Here is a 19,442-nt window from a genome sequence, read left to right as displayed (position 1 = left end):
GTGTGTGTGGATGTCTAGTAGCGTGTGTGTGGATGTCTAGCAGAGCTAATAAGACTTTTGTACAAACATGCTGAGCCGACTCACCTGGAGCACCACCGCCGGCTCACTGAAAGAAAACAATCACAGACGGCACTAAAAGAAGAAGAAGAAAAAAAGGGCGGGGGGGAAATATGCTGCGGCTGAGATCACATATCAAAAACTGGAATGTGACAAGAAGAGGGGGGGGCTGGCCTCGCACCGCTTGACTACCCCTAAACCACCACCCCCACCCCCCAAAACCGCAGCACCTGTAGGTCTCGGCTCAGAGGAACAATGTCCAGTGTAATGACAGAAGAATAGGGGTTCTGTTGTGTAGCTGATGGAGGGAGTGTGGGGAGTGTGTGTGTGTGTGTGTGTGTGTGTGTGTGTGTGTAGGGCACTGATGTCAGACTAAACAACACAGAGGTCAGAGGAGGGCCGAGGCAGAACAAGGGTTGATCTCCCCAACTACCTGAGACTGAAGTGAGCTTCTCTGAACTCATCTAGATACTTACTGCTAAAACTCAAAGTCCTTTTATTTGGTCTGGGAAATACAGTTTGTGCTCATTCAATATGAAGAAATGTAGAAAACACTGTTATTTTTATTCCATCCTTCCACCGTGAATAATTCAGCAAAACTCAACTCCCCTCCTGTCTCTCTAACATAACTTTCCCTTAAACCCTGAACTAAATAATTAAATAAAACTAGAGCGGTGCCTGTTCGGGGCACCGGCCTACTCAGGAATTATGCAAGACTAGACCTTACCCTTTCTGAATATATGAACACCAAATGATGTACAGTGTGGGTAATGCGATGTAATAGATCACATTACTGATTGGGAGGGAATTGTCCTGTCGCACGTAGGCTACGCTATCGCAAACATAGTGGATTTATCCTCCAAAAAGCATGTTTTTGCAATAAACTTTTTAAAATTCCGCATTTGCGGCGCCCCCTACAGATGAAAATGGAATTGCTTTGGGCTCTCCATTGATTAAACTACCCTCGACATGTGAATGAAATTTGGGGTGGTTTGGACATTCCGTTGGTGATTTGTCATTTTGTGTAAAACAGGCCCCTCCCACAAACTTTGTACACCGATTACAGCCGAACGATACGGACTATGTAAATTCTGCCTGTGGTGTTCGGATAGGTCCAGAGATCATGTGTACCATTTTTTTGTGAGATTTGCAGAAAAGCTGTAGGTGGAAGAGCAAAAAGTGTGTTTTGAAGAATAGTCAACATGGCGGAAAATCTATCCTGACGCAAATGGGCGTGGCCTATATGGGGAGATGCGTCATGACCCAAGGAATCCAGGGATAGTGAAATTTAGATTTTACCTACGGTTCAAGACTTATACGACGAAATGTAAAGTGGGCTGTTATAGCGCCTCCATGAGGCCGACTGATGTAAGTATTTATTACATTAATTTTAATAATTATTATTATTAAATAAGTGTTGTAACCCTCCAAGTGTTGTAACTGTAGCTCCGACGGTTTCTGAGAGAAAAATACTTTCCATTTTCCCATGTAAGTGGATGGGTAATTTTAATGCACTGATAAATTAGTTATTAATCAATAATGTGTTAAAGTGAAAAAGGGCTTCGTTAAGACTTCCGTAATATTATGGTCAATGCCTGTGTGAAAAGTCGGAGTGATTGGTGCAGGCAGTGAGGAGCTACAAGTGTTTCAGACATTCAGACAGACATTGAGTGAATTATAGTATGATGATGATGATGATGATGATGATGGGAATGATGCAAACAGATAATGCAAGTTTCCCTAGTTTTCCCATAGTGCAGGCCTTAAGTGGTTAAGGACTGACTTTGAAAGAATGTAACAGAGAAATAGCTTGTTAAAAATAATTTTGGGGCATTTATATTGCAATATCACTTTAAAAGTCCCATTTCCCCCAATGATGTCCCAAAGAACACACAGCCAACAGAAACTGTATAACATTTGGCAAATGCCCACTTTTCCCCCAAAACAAACAAACCAGAGTGGGGATGTAAACTCAAACACAGCTACAGACTCAACATAGTATACTCATGCACAGCCTGGGTGGGTACCCTAGAGTGAAGTGTCCAACTTCAAAATGAGCACTGGGGAAATGCGTGTGAAATAACAGGGGAAAGAGACAAAAAGGCGACAGGGAAAAGGAGGAATTTTCAGGCGAAAGCAATACGTACACAAGTCATATTGGCTTTCGCTGGAGCGCCCCTCCCTCGCCTCCCATTAACCGCCACAGCCAGGTTAACACATCAAGACTTTGAAGAAGCCTTTTCCCCAGCCACCCAGGAGGATTAGCACTCCTAGTCAAGAGTTAGAGCAGTCTTTTCTCTCTCTCTCTCTCCTCTCACTGTCTGTAGCCATTGCAACAGAGGCACACGACCAGCACAAGCTCGCACTAAGGGAAGGCAAGGGAGGTTTGGTTTAAAATACAGTCATGTAACAGGCAGACACTCAATCCAGATGTAAACTGGTACGAGTCACTGTGACTGATCACACCAAACTAATTAGAACTGTCTAGAAATCTGGAGTCAATTTTGCGTCAGACGAGATTGACCGCATTCACAAAAATGAAAATAGTGGAAATATACAAGGAGATGAGCTAGAAGTGGATACAGGGACTATCTGTGCAGGGAGTGGAGGGGGCGGGGGCAGTCATAGATCTTGAATATTAAGATGTGCGTCTGTGTGATTGAATCACTTAAGCCCAGTATGTGAAAGCCTATTTTTTAACATTCACCTACTGTATAATGACATGCCCAATATAGGACGCCATGTTGAAATTGTAATAAGTAAGGAAGGAAGTAATAAGCCCTCGGATGGGTCCAGTCTTGCATGGACAACTGAGGTACAGGACCACACAGCGAGTTCCAGAGCAACTCTGCTCATGTCCAGCATCTGCTTACCACTGGATGCCCTCTCTAGCACACAGATAAAACACAATGGTAATGAGGGCTTTCCCAGTCGCTCAAGGAACTACCAAACACAGACACACATGCCATGAATCATCCATGAAAGGGATTTGTATCCTTTGTCAGGGGCCGTCCTGTCTGCTCGTCTTTCTCTATACCCCATTTAAAAAGTCTGAATGCAATGAAGATAACCGTAAAAAACATGGATGTGTCCAGGTGGCTCACAGGTAAAGTACTCACTACTCACCCACCACCAGCGTGGAGACCAATGCCGATTCCTCCACAGTGCCTCCGACTCAGTGGGGCGCGCAAACAAGCACAATTGTCTATCTTCACAGGTGGGAAGCTAGTGTGGGATTATGTTCTTTGTTGCGGCGCTAGTGACTCTTTAAAGGGGACTAAATGGAGGAGGAATATTTAGACACAGAGGCTTTCAAAGTCTGTTAGCAACACACCGTTAGTGTTATTGACTGTGCATGTAAAAAAGCAGTTAATCATGCTCCCAGCTCCAACTTGGCAGGAAGAAGCTGATCTCACCACCTGAAAATGACACTCTTGTTATAATACAGTAAATGGGTCTCACCTGCACAAGACACTGCACAAAGGGTTGTTTCTATATCTTCTTCCATTTAAATGTCTAATTTTATTGGCATTTTATATTGCTATTTTATTGCTTTTTAAAAGTATTTTTTTAATGCACCATATTTGACATTGCTTGTTTATAGTAGAATATTTGACATATCTAACCTGTTTTACTTGTTTCTATCTTCCTCTAATATTTACCCCTTCTTGAAACTGCAAATTGATGGGCACTTGTCCAACAAATAACTCTTTTACACCTGTAAACTTGTTATGTGAAAATGAAGTTGAATCTGAATTGTTAAAGAGCCCATGAGTCTGAGCAACATGTGAGACCTCAGGTCCCGCTGAGTAACATGACTGCAGTCCTTCCCTTTGTTATTCCAGGGGAACCTCTAAAGGAGGAGAAACAAGGGCATGGGGAGGTTCTGGACCGGGCTGTTCTGCTCCCCACCTGTCAGGGGTGACATTTAGACAAGTGTTCGGATCGGAGAAGTGCTTCCTCTCCCCGTCGGCTACATCTGGTCTCTTGCGAGCTGTTGCTGGCAGCGGTTTGAGGGCAGAGCGACCGCAGAAGCCTTTGTCCTCCTCGCTGAAGAGAGCAGCTGAACCAACAGCAGAGCGGGCCCAGAGTCAGTCAATTCATTGACGGAACAATTTCAAAATTATCAGAGAGGCCTTCGGCGGGGAAGGAAGGAAAACATTTACAAATGACGTGCAATAATGCTCGTTATGTTGCCCCTTCTCTCAACCCTCCCTTCAATCCCACCACACCCCCACTTTTGTCTTTGCTATCAGTTTGTTTTCACCATCTCATCTTGCTATGCAGCAGAATGTGGAAATGTTACGTCGTTTGCACACCAAGCAGCAGAGTCAACGTTCCCCACATGTAGCTAATCATTGTGTATTTACAATGTATCCTGTCTGAACACCCAGATGAGCCCAAATCACTTCCATACAGGCACTCAGTAAAGGAAAAAAAGGCTCTGACTGAGGCCACATGAATGCACCATGCGCAGGCTTAGACCACATTAAAACCTCTCTTGATCATCAGGTCTCTGGGCCTCCATAGCCTCCGTCTCTGCCCAGCTGTGGGGGTTTCTTCCATGATCCAACTCTGAAAGACACTCATCAGTAGACTAAAGACAGGCCAAGCAAGGCTGTGTGTGTGTGTGTGTGTGTGTGTGTGTGTGTGTGTGTGTGTGTGTGTGTGTGTGTGTGTGTGTGTGTGTGTGTGTGTGTAGCGTCAGCGGGGAACATGCTAAACAGAAAAGACCCAAGCATTTCAATCAAGGCTATACAGTGGGCTGATGTTTAACCTCCACAGCTTGTTGTCGCGTCTTTAGAAATGAGTCTGTTTGGCCATGAAAACAGCATCTGTGTCCATTCAGCAGTCCATCATCTTCCAAGTAGCAGAGAATAGGGGCGGCCACACTAGCAGCAACCACTTCAACAAAAATGACAGCATTGACTCTTCGGCAAGAGAAACCTGCTGCAGCGTAAATGACATTTACAAATAATGGCGGCTGATCTTTCTTGCAGGGGAACAAAAGACCTGTAACTATTCATAGAGATAAAGAGAGAAGGAAAAATAGGAGAGAATGGCAAAGACAAAGACAGAGAAATTGAAACAAAAAGGCAGCTTTAGCACAGGTGGGGGTGAAATATTCTTTGGACTGATGCGGAAAGAACAGGAGTGACTCAGAGAGAGAGAGTGAGATGGGAATGCTAACGGGGAAATCGAGGGAATCCCACCGAGATCTCTTCTCGAGTTTGAATCAGGCCAAAGAATTCAGACGAGCAAACCATATGCTAAACAAATAAAAAAATACTGTTGATGCTTAGGATGCTTAGGGGGGGTTAACTTCAACAGAAGACTATAGGACGCATGCGTGCTGCATATATTATTTTCTTAAAGAATCTAGTCGGATTTCAATTCTCTGTGTTGAAATGGAGGGACAAGTTATGCTTTCCACAGTCTTTATTCTGATCATCTGGAAGGCACTCTGTTTAGCATTGGCTGTGTCTCAATGAATTTACGACCAATTGGAAAGGCCACAGCATCATGCCATGAGCCATGTCTTCATCATAACAGAATTTAAGCTGATCATATAATATATAAAGCAATGAGCCATGTCTTAATTGTGTAATTTATGACTGACTGCATTAAGTGTTAAGCCATTAGCTTTGTTTGCGTGTCACATAATTTAGGAGTGATCAGCTGTAGACTTTAATGGAAACCTGTCCAGTGTAGTCAAGGGGCAATTCTCACCCAGAGTGTTAGTTTTAGAGGCTCGCTTGCCATATTTTTCCAGTTTAAATGCTGGCAAAAATCTGCAACATCTGGTTCAAATTGATATGGGGGGGGGTTGTCAGCAAAGGAGAGGCTCCTCAAGTGCAAACATACTGGTTGAATGTAACTGCTCATCATCCAGGACTTTGCAGGAAAACAAACTCATCAACAGCAATGTGTCAAAATCATCCAGTCGACACATAACAACAAGCTGCTACAATGTAGCAACGACACTCTCTGGGCCCATTACTCTCCACATCACAATCTAATGGACCTAGTATACACATACAGCTGCTGGTGCTAAACAAAGAAATGCCTAATGACAGTGTACAGTGAATATACGATTATACGAGCCCGCTTTCAGCAAAAACTGAGCCCTTGGGCTCAGAGCTCTGCGTTCCACTCTACTATGGGCCAAAAACAAGCTAGCATATGGATGACATGACATGGCACAACACATTACATAATTCCCAACACCCATGGTACGTAAAAATGTATTCAGTTCAGCTGACTGAATAACAGACAGATGTGTAGAAGACAGAAAGGCAGGAAGTATGAATGAATGAATGAATAGTTTATTCCGGTGCTTTACATTTACATGTTAAGTTTCATCATTTGCATTTAAAGGCAGGAAGTCAAACACGAGACAGTGAGTGTAGTTGAGCTGGGCAAATACAGTATTTCAGTGGAAACTCATTTCCATAGGCTTTCTTCCCAGCAGGAATGATGTTAGGTCTGGGGGCCTGCATTGTGTCACTCTCCCTGAAAACCATAAAGAGATCCCGCGCTAGCCATTTTTCACAGTGGACTCGCATTCTTAGCATTCTTCCAGGAGACTACTGCAGTCCATCTTGACCCGAAATTACAGACCAATTCAAAGACTAATGGAATGGACTCATCTAGACTTCCAAAGTGAAAACTCAAGTTACAAAAAAGTAATTGCATGAGAAAAGTAAAAGCATGAGCATCGGCCATTTAGATAACAGTGATACGGCCTGGAGGGCTGGCGTATAGGCATCTGGACAACTAATAAAAGCCCATATTATCTGACATTAGATTACGAAAGATACGCAGAGAGCGGACAAAACGCAGGGGGAGAGAAATTTCACACGTTTTTCTGTACATTTTTGATCTCCATTCGGCTGCTTACTGTTCCCAATCCGACGTACGTACGTTACTGTTAAGGTGGGTGCAGTACCCCCTGGCGACGTACCGTACCGTAAGACGTAAGTAATGTATGAAAGTATGCATGCAGACGTAAAAAGCGTACATACTGTACGCTCCTCACCCCAAACGCAGAAGAAAGTACTATGTCTCCTGCTTAATAAGATGGTAATCCAGCCTGACAGAAACCATCTATTGAATCTATATAGAGACAACGTCATTTGTAAACTAAGACAACAAAACAGATCATCAATGCGCATTCTCACAGGTTTAAGCAACCAGAAAGACTTGAGGGACTTGAGGATAAATTATACTCCAATGATCAGGCACGATTAGCTGGTTGCAAATTGCAAAGCTATGTAGCCCTTTTGTTACACAACTTGGAAACCTCTGTGACTGGCCTGTCTGTCCACAATCTCTTCATGCCTATATGGCAGACTATTTAATTTATTTAAGAATATAAATCAATGTCTCAAAACAAACTTGCTTTTCATGTTGTGAGCACAAACATGATTTACACACCAACTGTGGAAAACAGCTTAGATTACTGGTTCTCAAAGTAGGGTCTGGGAACCCCCACGGGGTCTTTCTTGGGGGGTTCCAGGCCAGGGCGTCCCGAGCAAATATATTTATACTAAAATTGTATACAAAAATAGCTGATCTCCAAGCTCAAAATGCACACACGTTGAGCTTATAGATCTACTATATTTGGGAAAAAACAATTTAAATTTAACTTCCACACACACACACACACACACACACACACACACACACACACACACACACACACACACACACACACACACACACACACACACACACACACACACACACACACACACACACAATTTAGGGGTCCTTGACAACTACCCAGTCTGTCTATCCTGCATGTCTGTCATATGAAATGGGTCCCAATTTCCCTGGAAAGCTCCCTCCTTCCCTCTACTTATTGCTATCAGAAACAGCACTAGCTTAAATATTTAATTTGGCTCTTCCTGGTGAATAGAACGGCCTGGAATTCGCATCTGCCCTGATCCTGGAAACACATCAAACACAGCAGCTGTCATCCCCCCTCTCCCAGTCAAAACAATGTCCTCTCATGTAAACGTCTCTCTGTTTGTGTTGAAATGGTACAAACCAAACAAGTGAGCCAAGGCAGAGGAAGAGAAAGCAACACAGACAGAGGGACAGACAGATAGAGAGAAAGAGAGAGAGAGAGAGAGAGAGAGAGAGAGAGAGAGAGAGAGAGAGAGAGAAAAGAGAGAGCCAAGTCCATATCACAGCTGCAGTACTGTTGTTACACTGACCTCACAGTTGCAACAAATTGTGAATTATGTGTAATAAGCCTTAACGTGAATTGTATAGCGTGTGCATGAGACTGCTACTACTGTGAAATGCCCCTTACTGGCAGAAGCAGACAGGGCAATTTCCAGCATGAATTACCACTGCTACTACAACATTCCCCACCAGTTATACAATTTTACAAGAATTACAGTGAAAGAGCAAACTACATCCATGCCAGTAACTCGCATGAATAGCAGCCTATTATGATTCATTAATTACTGAGTGGCAGTTGCTGCCTCCTGTGAGCACTAGACTAGACTAGTGGTTTTCAGGTCGAGGGACCTACCAAAATGAATGTCCTTGTGGGGGTTCCAGAAGGCCCCCAGCATAATGCTTGATCAAAGTTTCATCTCTCTTCCTACAGATATTTATTTACACATATCCAACAATACAAACTCTTTCCACGAGACCAAATAAAAATTGCCAAACGCTATATCTCATCCTTATTTATTCCAAGGCTTGAAATTAAACATTTTGAGAATGTGACTGTCCATCATCAGTCCATCTCAACTGGCCAAATAAGAACGAAGCTGTCTCGCTATAGGCTAACGTTAGCTAGACAACTTTGTCGCTCTCTAACAACGTTATAGTCACTACTATACTATCGTTCAGAATGCATCCATATTCCATTTTACTTGCACCACTGCCTTTTTGCATAGATATGTAACATCACAAGGGGCTAATTTCCTATGGCTAGCAACATTACAAAGAACTGCCAATGGAAATTAAACACAATAAACAGCTATTTCAGGACAAGTGTTAATGCTGGCATCAAACGCAGGGCTAAGACTATTTCCCAGAGTTATCTTTACAAATGTAGGGTTTAATTTTGTACCCAATTTTGTACCTCGTAATTTTAAACGTTTTAACAACAATGGCGTGGGAACAACGAAAGGTTTCACTGGGTTTAACGTGTAAGAGTCGTGACGTTGCAGAAAGAAACACGAGATACGGTAATGCACATTGCACAGGTCTATTTATTGGTTAAAGCTACAACTTCATGGCAACATATCCATCCCAGTAAATACACCGAGACCGAGCCGACTTGATGCTCATTTTATACACTTCGTCGCAGGAACGTGTCGCTCGCTCTGCAAAAAATGACGTACTTTCATGTGAAAAAAGTGTCGACGTGCGTCGCGTCGGCTATTATTTCACACGAAAATGACGCAAAAATGTTTTTTAGAGCGACACGCTCGTGCGACGAAATATAATTAATGACAGCATTCTCTAGTTGTGTGTGGGTAAACATATTTGGGGGGATTTAAATTAAGCTAAAAACGTACCTGTTAAACGCAGCTTCACCGGACCGTTCCGCCGAACCCCTTGATTAGACATCTCCCTCTTGGTTCCAGCCTCGACTGTTATGCGTTAACAAAAATATCTCATTTAAAAAAATAACAAGGTCTTCCCCAGTTTTAGACAATAATGGAGTCAAGGAGGCATTGTGGCCCGGATGTGGACAGAATAACTGCCATATTCGCTGATACTGAATACTGACAGATACACACTTGCTCAGTCACAAATGCAAAAATAGAAAAATGTTTCGCAAACTGCATATGGTATTTAAAAAAAATGTTTTTATTTCGTATGGTGGTACAGTGTTCTCCTCCTTCACATCTTGAGAAAGGGCTTGTACTCCAGACAGTGTGTGTCCTCGCTCTCAGTGTTCAGTACTGCTGTCTGTACGCCGTGGAGGCTGGAGCGCCCTGTCTGGCTTCACTACAGCGTCAAGAGAGCCAGCCAAGGCATCATTTATACTCCCTAGTACGACAGTGTCGCGTTCGCAGACGGAACAAAACTACAAGCTAAACGTTGTACTGTAGGTCAGTTATTTTTGGGAAGTGACACTCTCGTTACTTTGATCATTTTATAGAACAGAAGTTCTATTCAAGAATGTCTATTTAAATAGTCTGTCCCACAGTACTGTTGATATACGCAGTCAATTATCGATCTGGTGACTCAGTGGATATGGGTAACATCGTTTTCATAGACCTACACATGATCAAAGCATTTTTAGTGACCCCTCGTTCCCTGTAGGGAATGTTATGTAATCCTGGAAGAGACCACTATCACGGCAGAAATGTTCATAGGACTAACTAAAGCAAGGCGTTTACCGTTTACGCAAGTTTGTATTTATTTGTAATGGACCCTGCAGTCTGGTCTGTGCACTACATAATATTGCCTTGTGGGTGGGTGGATGGTGGGCATCACAAACTTAAACATGATCATATGGAGACAACTTTAAGTAGATTTGAAGGTTGCATAGCACATTTATATACAAACACAACCCTGCTACACACACACAGCTTATTTTGAAAGCAGAAACACTGCAGTTTATAGTCACCCGTTACCATACATTTTTTTTTCTTCCATTAAGGTAGGATAAGTGATATTTAACAACTTTAAAAACACTATCGTTGGTAATCATTGCTTGTTAAGATTCAATTCATCCTGTATCCCAAGTTCTCACCTGATTGGAATCAGACATTCATGCATTCTGAAGAGCATTACTGAACAAACTCAATGAGTACAATCCGAATAGAGCCATTTGACAAAAACAAATGTACTTCCTACATTAAAGATAGGTTTTCATGCTAAACTTAATGAAAACCTGAACATTCTCATATTAATAAATGCAGACATTACATATCTTGCCTATACCCAGATATTTAATTCACAGCCAATTAAACAAGTCAATGAGTTATCAGTATCAAATGTCTGCTTTATTTAACACCATCACCCAAAAAGTGAAGCCCATAGTCCTCAAGACTTTATTTACAGTCACATGTAAAACACAAAATCCCCAAAAAGTATGTACATAAACATACAAAAGAATGAATCACATACAAAAGAATGAATCACATAAACAAGGGACAAACAGTAGCATTGATGAACAATACAAAAAGGTTGAAAACAGGTATTCAGAAATTGAAAGTGCTTTGGTTGTCACCCATCTGGAATGCATAGCCTTCACCGTCAGCTGTTGTTTCTGGGACCACAGACTCAACTACCTCCTCCTGAAAAATAAATACATTTATTATGCAGAAAAATACTTGCAATTCCAACATTTAGCCGGAGGGGAGGGGAGGGGGGGAGCTATACAATTATTGCAGAAGAAGCCAGATATACATACCTCTCCAGAGAAATATTTTTCGATCAGGTTGAGAGAAGCTTTGTAGACCAGCTCGTTCTCATGGGACTGCAGAGCCTCAATCCTGTCAAGTCCACCACATTCTTCAATCATCAGGCAGAGCTTTTCCTGTTCACCAATCTTCTCTCCAGCCTAATGGAAGAAACAAGTTGCGTTATTCCTGCAATTCCTCCAGGGTAGACAAAATGTTAATAAGCACTAAATTCAGTCATCTTCAAAGGGCAAAGGTATACACGTCTAAATTCACAGGGAAGATCTAAAAACAAAAACACCAATCTGCATACCAGGAAGATATTGGTGATGGCATCCAAGATGACAAGGACAATTTTACAGTCCTTTGAGGAGAGCAGGTTGAGGAGAGGCTCCAGCACATTGGCTTGAACAAGGTACACCACCTGTTCAACGGTGCCCCCACTGGTGAAGTTGGTAATAGCCCAAACAGCTTCTTTCTGGGTCTTGTAGTCACCCTGGAAAAAAAAGTCCAAGATGAGCAAAACTGAATGCAATTAATAATTAGAGCAGTTTTAAAGGAACAGGGACTACAAAAAAAAATAAATGTTGGGTCTGCCTGCCTGGTATCATTTAACTTATCTAGGTCCTAGGAGACAAATTATTTTACGGACAAATCTAATAGTGTGCGCACACACACACACACACACACACACACACACACACACACACACACACACACACACACACACACACACACACACACACACGTTTTCTGCTTTATATGTAAAGTGTCTTGAGACAACTTGTGTTTTGACACTTAAATAAAATTGAATCTGAAATTACTCTGGAAAATACCACACCACTTCAGGCTCACAGTGCAGTGAATCATGATGTGTTGCGAGCTTGTAGACGACCCTGCCCAGCTTTGTGTGTGTACTACGGAAATGATTTGGCCGAGCATGGAATGTGATATATGATAAGAGCACCCCTCACTTCACATGAGTGTGATTTTTAATGTCGTTAAAATGTTCACATAAGACATCCAAAAATAAGGACACCAGGTTGAAAGAGATTAAAAATGAACACCATTATACTTCCTTACCTTACTGAGTACTTCAATCAGGCGAGGGACTAGGCCAGCATTGATGACCTCCTGGATTTGGGCATCCCTTCCCGCTGTGATGTTTGACAGGGTCCACGACGCCTCCTTCTGGACATTGGGCTTGTGGTGGGACAGGAGCCGGGGGAACATGTGCAAGACCCCAGCATCGAGCACTGCCTGAGTCTGCTCATCTGTACCGGTCACAATATTGCCAATTGCTCGCAGGGAGGGGGTCTGGAGGCAGAACAAGGGAGGGAGTTATACAAGAACCTGGGTTTTATCAAAGCCTACAGTGTACACGGAATCGAAATTAAGTTCTCGTACATACCACGACAGACAGCTCTCCAGAGCCAAGCAGCTGTACCAGGCGTGGGATGAGACAAGTCTGGACAACCATCTCAATGCGGTCATTGGAGCCATCAGTCAGGTAGGACACAGCCCAGCAGGTATCAGCCAGCACCTCCTTGTCGTCATGATGGAGGAGACGAACAATAGTGGGTAGGATCTGCTGTATAGCTGCTATAGGTGGGGAGGGGTTCTTGTTGCGGCAGAGGTTCGACAGCGTCCAAGTGACATTTCTCAGGTAGCCAGACTGGAAAGAAATCAAGAGTAAGTAAGTGGTGGCAAGGATTGTGTTAGGGCGACATCTAGTGGCAAGCCAAGGGGAATTCATGCAATTTAGGAGAAACTTGGGAGGATTTTCAAAACGCAATGCAATAGTTTAAAGCAGCAATGCAAATCCTGTGGCTTTCCCAGCTATTTGATGAAGCCACCGGCTTCATCAAATAGCTGGGAATTGCAGTGTATAGTATACACACAAACACACTGCTTACTTACAGTAAATACAGAGAGTTCAGGAACTGCCAGAAGATTAAGCAGAGGTTCCAGAGCTCCATGCTTAATGACGTTGTCTCTGAGGGCTGATCCATCACCTATGTAAAAAGAATATTTACAGTAACTCAACTGATAGATGATATTGGTACAAAAGGAACAAATAAAACTGAAGAAAACATTCCAAGTAATTACCAGCAATGTTTCCAAGGGCCCAGACAGCCTGCTCACTAATGTGAGGGTGGGGGGAGCCGACAAGGTTAATGAAAGCAGGAATGGCTCCTCCCTCCACGACAGCAGCCGTCTGCTCTGATGTCCCAGAGGCGATGTTGGTCAGAGCCCAGGCAGCTTCAAACTGGATGGGAGGAGAGTCTTCCAGGCCCAGAAACGCAACAAACTTGGGGATCAGACCAGCTTTGATGATGTAGTCAATGGGAGGGTGTCTCTCACGCGACAGCAACTTCCTGCATTCAGGAGGAAAATAAAAAGCATAGAATTGCAATGAGTTATTAGGGCTTTTTTTAAATACAGTGTGCTACACTGTACACAGCATGCAACCTCCATGTTTATTACCTTGCTGCTTGGGTAGCCTGGAGTTTAGCGTCAACGGTATTGCCATTTATTTCATTGACAATCTCATCAACTGTCCACTGCCTGGCAAGCTGAAATTGGTCAGACAATGATCAATGTGTTGCAACAGCCTACTCATTGAAATAATTTATCTGAGAGTCCAGGAAAATAGTTATTTAAAATATATATCTTTTTTTAAATCAGTCTTCATAAGATCAATAGAATAGATACCTGACAATTTTGGCCTCTCTCTTGAAGAGGTGAAGTTGCCTCATCTTCTGGAAGAGTGGACACATTTCTTCTTTTGAAAATCTGGTCGTCTTTCTTGGCTTTGCGAAGTTCAACATTCACTTCAACTCTCCTGCGTCTCAGTTCCTGGAATTGACGTGGGCCCACAGTAAAGTTACTTGAAACAAAACACCGCTATGGCAACGTCTTTTTAATCAAAACACGTCGAATAAGGGAGCTTCGTTTTGATTAAAACGGTTGCAGTTCAATTCGCTACTCACATTGGTATCCTTCCCCTTGTTCTTGAACTTATTCAGACGTGCAGGACTTGCGTTCTCCATTTCCCAAACGTGTTGAAGAGTGAAACAGTGTTCTAATGTTGTATCTAAACACAAGATAAAGATCACATTTCAACACTTCGTGTTCTCAGGTCAAGTAACGTTAGGTAACGTTACCACTTACATTGCAATCCACATGCCATGCGAAACATTCAATTGTCGATACATTCGTTTATCATATAGCCCAAATTGATTATTGGAACTGATTTAAGTCAATAACGCAATGTTCTGAGCTGAAAAGGTAAAGAACAATACATTTCATGATTTCCCTAGAGTTAAATTGAATACTCGCCAAGTACTCACCAAGCTGACTGTCCCTTGCAGAGAGTTGCTAATTCTGGCTACTTTGAAAAAGTAAATGCTGTACAGACCTTTAAATTTCTTCTACAACGCGTCCTGATTGGACTGTTCAAGCAGATGCATCCAACGCCGTCCATTCATTGGGCTTTTCGAACAACTCACAGGATGCACAGGAAGTGCTGTCAGAGCGACAAAACATCGCGAGATCGGAAAGGCGTGGTATGGGGTGGAACCATAGAGTATTAGGGGTGGAACATAGACAGGGGTGGAAGATTACTACAAAGAACTGATTCTGGGTCAGTGTTTTATTTGAACGACTGCTTGTGATTGGTCTATCTGCTACATTAACTGGATTGTGGCAAGAGGAAGTTGGAACATGGCAGTAAAGACGCATGGGGGAGATAGTGGATTATGATTTATTCATTATTCCCCGTTCTTATATTTAAAAAAATAGTAGCCTATAGGCTAAATAAAACATGTAATTCGTATTGTATTGCAATAACAAACAATTATAGTCTGGTTGCCCTCTAACAATCTTCAATTCTCATCCACATTAAACAAAATGTACACATTTCATCTATGATTTATTTGGATGAGTTATTGGAATTTTCAATGAATGCTCCAAATTATGCAGTATTTTCAACAGACAAATCTATGGGGTCAAAGGAAATAGTTTTCCATTTAACATTAAGCAGCATTGAACTTACTGTTTAGTTTCCAAATATTACATTATACTTAGTCAAGATGCACATTTAAATCTTTAGTGAACAGCATTATTCAGCAGAGATTTGAAATGCTTATTCAAGGGAAGGAAACACATTAGAAATGTGCCATTACTGTCCTGTCTATACAACTATGGTACCATATTGATCAGTAGTCGAAAAAGTCTGGAAAGAGGATCCCTTTATAAAATGTATGCATGTTGGCTCATGTACACCAAAAGATTTGTACAAATTTGATGTGCACTCTTTGTGGTGAAACTTCTGAAGTGATCAATAAATATATTTATTAAAAAGTAAAAAAAGAAAAAAAAAAGATATCAGTTGGTTCCCTAAAGGAATTATTCAAGGACTCTCATAGGTCAACTGGACTGATAGCTTAATCCATGTTCCAGATGCTGATTAAAGAGAAAGAAAGCAGACTTTCCCATTTATTATGTTTCATATACATCAATATTTCTTCAGCTGTAATACAAAAAAAGAAAAGTCAAAATTTGACAATTTTTTACAAACAGGGCAGGACACCTTCAAATAGTTATTTAAATCCTTCCATCACTACTGCAGAGCAAACCAATTATTAGCTTATTACTTGCAGTAGGCTATAGAAACTTGACCAAAACTGACAATTGCTGTCCAGACATTTAGTAGACTTTGATAGTCTTTCATGCCTCAGATAAAATAAATGAGATGAAAAATGGGAGGGTGGGGGGGCGGTAGTAGTTACTGTGAAATCCGATTCTGGACACAAAACCTCAATACACTGTGCTCAGTAAAACTCAGCAAAAGTATTTCAGTATTGAAATGAGCCTTCTCCGTTGGACATGACGGCCACAACAATGGCCTAAGTACTTCTCCACAGGCAAAGAAGTGAATGACATATAAAAGCAAAAAAGTACATGGAAATGTGAAAGCTTTATGAGTCTTTTCTCCGAGGTAAACTTTCCTCTGAAATGCCTTTATTATTCACACTCCCTGTGACAGTCCAAGTGCCAATAAAACAGGCCCAAGATGTCCCTGGTGCAGAGCTCGCCAGAGGATAGCACTGCTTTACAGTTTGCATGGAAGCAGCAGCGCTGCTCGGACTGGCAGCCTTCTTTTAGTAGTGTGTTGATGGAAGGAGAGGAGCAGTTCCAAAGCACAGGAGGGGGCAGAGTCCGCCACAGATTTACTGTTCATTAAACCCGCGTTCTTGGCGAGTGCGTTTTTGTTTTGCGCAATGTGTGGTGCATTCTAAGAGGCTGAAGAAGACTGTAGCTTGTTGTTATGAGACCTACAGAATGTGGAGAGAGGGAACAGTTGAGAACCCATTTATTTCGTATGTAGTATTCAGTCAAAAACTGTGAATCTCATAACAAATGAACAAAGTGGAAACACAAAAAATGGATGCGAAGGGGTCAGTGAGGATAGTATACTGCAGCCATGTTGGGGCAATGTACAGGGAATGCCATTATTATTGAAGAGTATCCTTCACAAATATGTTACTGCACATAATGTACCCAAGAAATGTTTTAAAGAGAGGAATAGGGTGGAGTTGAGGTCCATAGCAAATACATAATTTCTCTCACACACAAAATTCCTTTTTTGACTTAAAAGATCAACTTCTACAGTAATTGGTTGGTTACCCCCTAGTGACATCTATAGTATTAAAATGACCTGCATATTAACAGAACTGTCTAAAACAAAGTTTAGACATAGGCCAAAGTGAATTAAACACAAAACATGTACTAAATATTCTATGATAAAATATAGTATTTGGTCAAGAAGAGTCCAATGGAAAATTACATTAGAAAAATAAATAATTAAGATCTAAAACTGCATCTTTCTCAAAAACAAAGGCTCTCGTTTTTTGGAATGGCTTACTCAATGCAGTTAACAAATTAGTTGGATGATTGATTCCTTCGTACACGTATGTCAACATGGCTGCCATTCTGTGATCATCCCTGAAGTCACCAATTGCTAGAATCTTACCACTTCAAATTTCACAATTTGTTCCTTTGTTTCACATTTGCATGTGTGTGCATGTGTGTGTTTTGTTTTGTCTTAAATATTCAGACATTTTATGCTGTTCATGGAAATAGCAGGCCTCCATGATTTTCATTACTAGAGACCCCAGCAACCAGCTCAGACTCCAGCTACAACGGTCGACTTATGAATCTGACAATCTGGAAGAAAGAGAGAATGAGGGATGGCATAAATGAAAAGGCATGCAGCACAGGTGAACAAGCACAAATGCAAGGTGATACATGACACAAATGCAAGGGGGCACTTGTGGTCAAAGTTCTGCCGAAAGCTATGATAATGTGGAAATGCCTACAGTTCGGCAAACTTCAGCAAGGCTCAGCAACCCTCAAGCTACATGCACTTCTGAGAGATTGCATACAGTACCAGGACTGGTCTACTGCTACAGCACACTAAAACCAAATGGCTCAGGCATATACTGCTACTATAAACATGCATCATGTGAAATGTGAATGTCAGATAGGTTATAAATGTAAAATCTGAGATTCATTGCAAAAGTCATACAGTATGAGGGTCTCAACAGGTGAGAAACTGACACAGGTCAGCCTTACATATAGTCAAGGTAGCTTCATTTGACCTCAACACCTAAATGGAATGCTGCTATTGGGAACCCTTGTTTGAAGGGGGTTACAGAACAAAAACGTGTAATGTCATAAAGAGACAGCCCTAGGTACTGAACATTTCTACCTTTTAGAAATGGAGCCGAAATGGGAGGTTGCCTTGGATTTTGAGGTATTTGAGCCATTGACTGAATCAACAGAGGTAGACCACAGCCATAACCTTCTAGCAGACAAAGATACAAGTATGAAAGAACAGAGTGGCGGCTGGAGACACTGAGGGAGCATTTAACCTTACCTGCTTGCTTTGAAACCTTTAAGCTTCTGTACAAAAAAACCTTCAAGGACTTCAGCACACTGAAAGAAAGGCGAGTCGTTGGGGTTGTAATAGCGGCAGTTGTCGAAGATTTTGGTCACGTCTGCCACACACTCCGTAAGCTTGTGATAATGCCGCTTTTGCAATCGGCCATCCATGGTGGAAAAGTCTACAAGGGAAATGAAGTAATTTATTTTATAAACGTCCTCATGACATGTCCTGTGTGTGACTAAGATCAATTAATCAAGCAATGTGTACAAAATAAATGCTTTTTTTGTTGATAATCAAAGCCATGACATTTTTCTAAGCAGACACTTACAGAGTAACCCCCTCAGTGTTCATTTATCCATTTGTAACCCTAAGAGTGAACAAATTGAGGATTTGACTTACCCATCGGTTCCTTGATCACGCGATAATAATCAGGTGCATCATTGGGATCCACAGGCTCAAGGAAAGGCCAAGCCATTTTGTGAGTCTACCAAAAATCACAAATCAGAGATTGTTAGCCAGAAGAATTCCGAGAATGGACGCCACCTGACAGGAAGTGCAAATTGAGCATTGATACAGCAGGGCAGATGCCCATAATAGCTGTACCTGTAATGAGCGCAGTATTCTCTTCAAGCCTTCGTAGTCTTTGTCGGTGAGCGGCGTGAGGACCGTCATGGCATCCTCAGTGGACTGACACTGTGGACACACATATAGGTCTATGTGGTTCGCTTCGCTCTGCAGGATGCCAACACAGCGTCCATGGTACCAATTCTGACAGCGATCGCAGCCAATATAGAACCTGGGGGGGAAGGGTGATGGGCAAAGCTTGCATAAACATAAGGAATGCATTATATTGGAAAGTAAACAACTAAAGATATTTCAATTTGTGTGTTTAATATCATCAGGGGTATATATTTTGATAGATTCAATACATCAAATGTGAAATTCTGGCAGTTGCTACTTCAATGAAATGTAATCAATCTTTTTACTGGCAGGGAATTCTAGACATACTGTAACCAGAATATCTGACTTGTACTTGATGTACGGCCAAA

At 41.9% G+C, this 19,442-nt stretch overlaps 3 protein-coding genes across 7 annotated transcripts in view; all 3 read right to left on the bottom strand.

The window, feature by feature from the left end:
- Positions 1-10,028, bottom strand: part of LOC306937294 (E3 ubiquitin-protein ligase SMURF2) — a 65,335-nt gene extending 55,307 nt beyond the window's left edge. Inside the window, exon 1 of the mRNA XM_079520964.1 lies at positions 9,603-10,028. Coding sequence (XP_079377090.1) covers positions 9,603-9,654 — 52 coding nt within the window. The 5' untranslated portion in view covers positions 9,655-10,028. The remainder of the gene's footprint in view (positions 1-9,602) is intronic.
- A 992-nt stretch (positions 10,029-11,020) lies between these two features.
- Positions 11,021-14,854, bottom strand: kpna2 (karyopherin alpha 2 (RAG cohort 1, importin alpha 1)). The gene is made up of 11 exons (XM_079521468.1): positions 14,795-14,854; positions 14,435-14,538; positions 14,157-14,300; positions 13,929-14,017; positions 13,551-13,819; positions 13,362-13,456; positions 12,853-13,116; positions 12,525-12,758; positions 11,755-11,937; positions 11,453-11,602; positions 11,021-11,336 (listed from the first exon to the last, which is right to left on the bottom strand). Exons 2-11 carry the CDS (start codon positions 14,492-14,494, stop codon positions 11,241-11,243), a joined length of 1,584 nt encoding a protein of 527 aa, XP_079377594.1. The 5' UTR covers positions 14,495-14,538; positions 14,795-14,854; the 3' UTR covers positions 11,021-11,240.
- Positions 14,855-15,928: 1,074 nt separating this feature from the next.
- LOC306937647 (nucleosome-remodeling factor subunit BPTF-like) overlaps positions 15,929-19,442 on the bottom strand; it is a 38,104-nt gene continuing 34,590 nt past the window's right edge. For all 5 annotated transcript variants that reach the window (XM_079521534.1, XM_079521536.1, XM_079521535.1 and 2 more), the window contains 4 exons: positions 18,997-19,189; positions 18,793-18,877; positions 18,385-18,571; positions 15,929-17,672 (listed from right to left, as the gene is read on the bottom strand). In XM_079521534.1, the coding sequence (XP_079377660.1) occupies positions 17,657-17,672; positions 18,385-18,571; positions 18,793-18,877; positions 18,997-19,189 (481 nt within the window). In that variant the 3' untranslated portion in view covers positions 15,929-17,656. The remainder of the gene's footprint in view (positions 17,673-18,384; positions 18,572-18,792; positions 18,878-18,996; positions 19,190-19,442) is intronic.

This window comes from Electrona antarctica (assembly GCF_951216825.1).
Source record: "Electrona antarctica genome assembly, chromosome: 14".
In the NCBI taxonomy this organism is placed as follows: Eukaryota; Metazoa; Chordata; class Actinopteri; order Myctophiformes; family Myctophidae; genus Electrona; species Electrona antarctica.
Note: the sequence above shows the minus strand (reverse complement) of the source record. Positions and strands in the feature narration are given on the sequence as shown.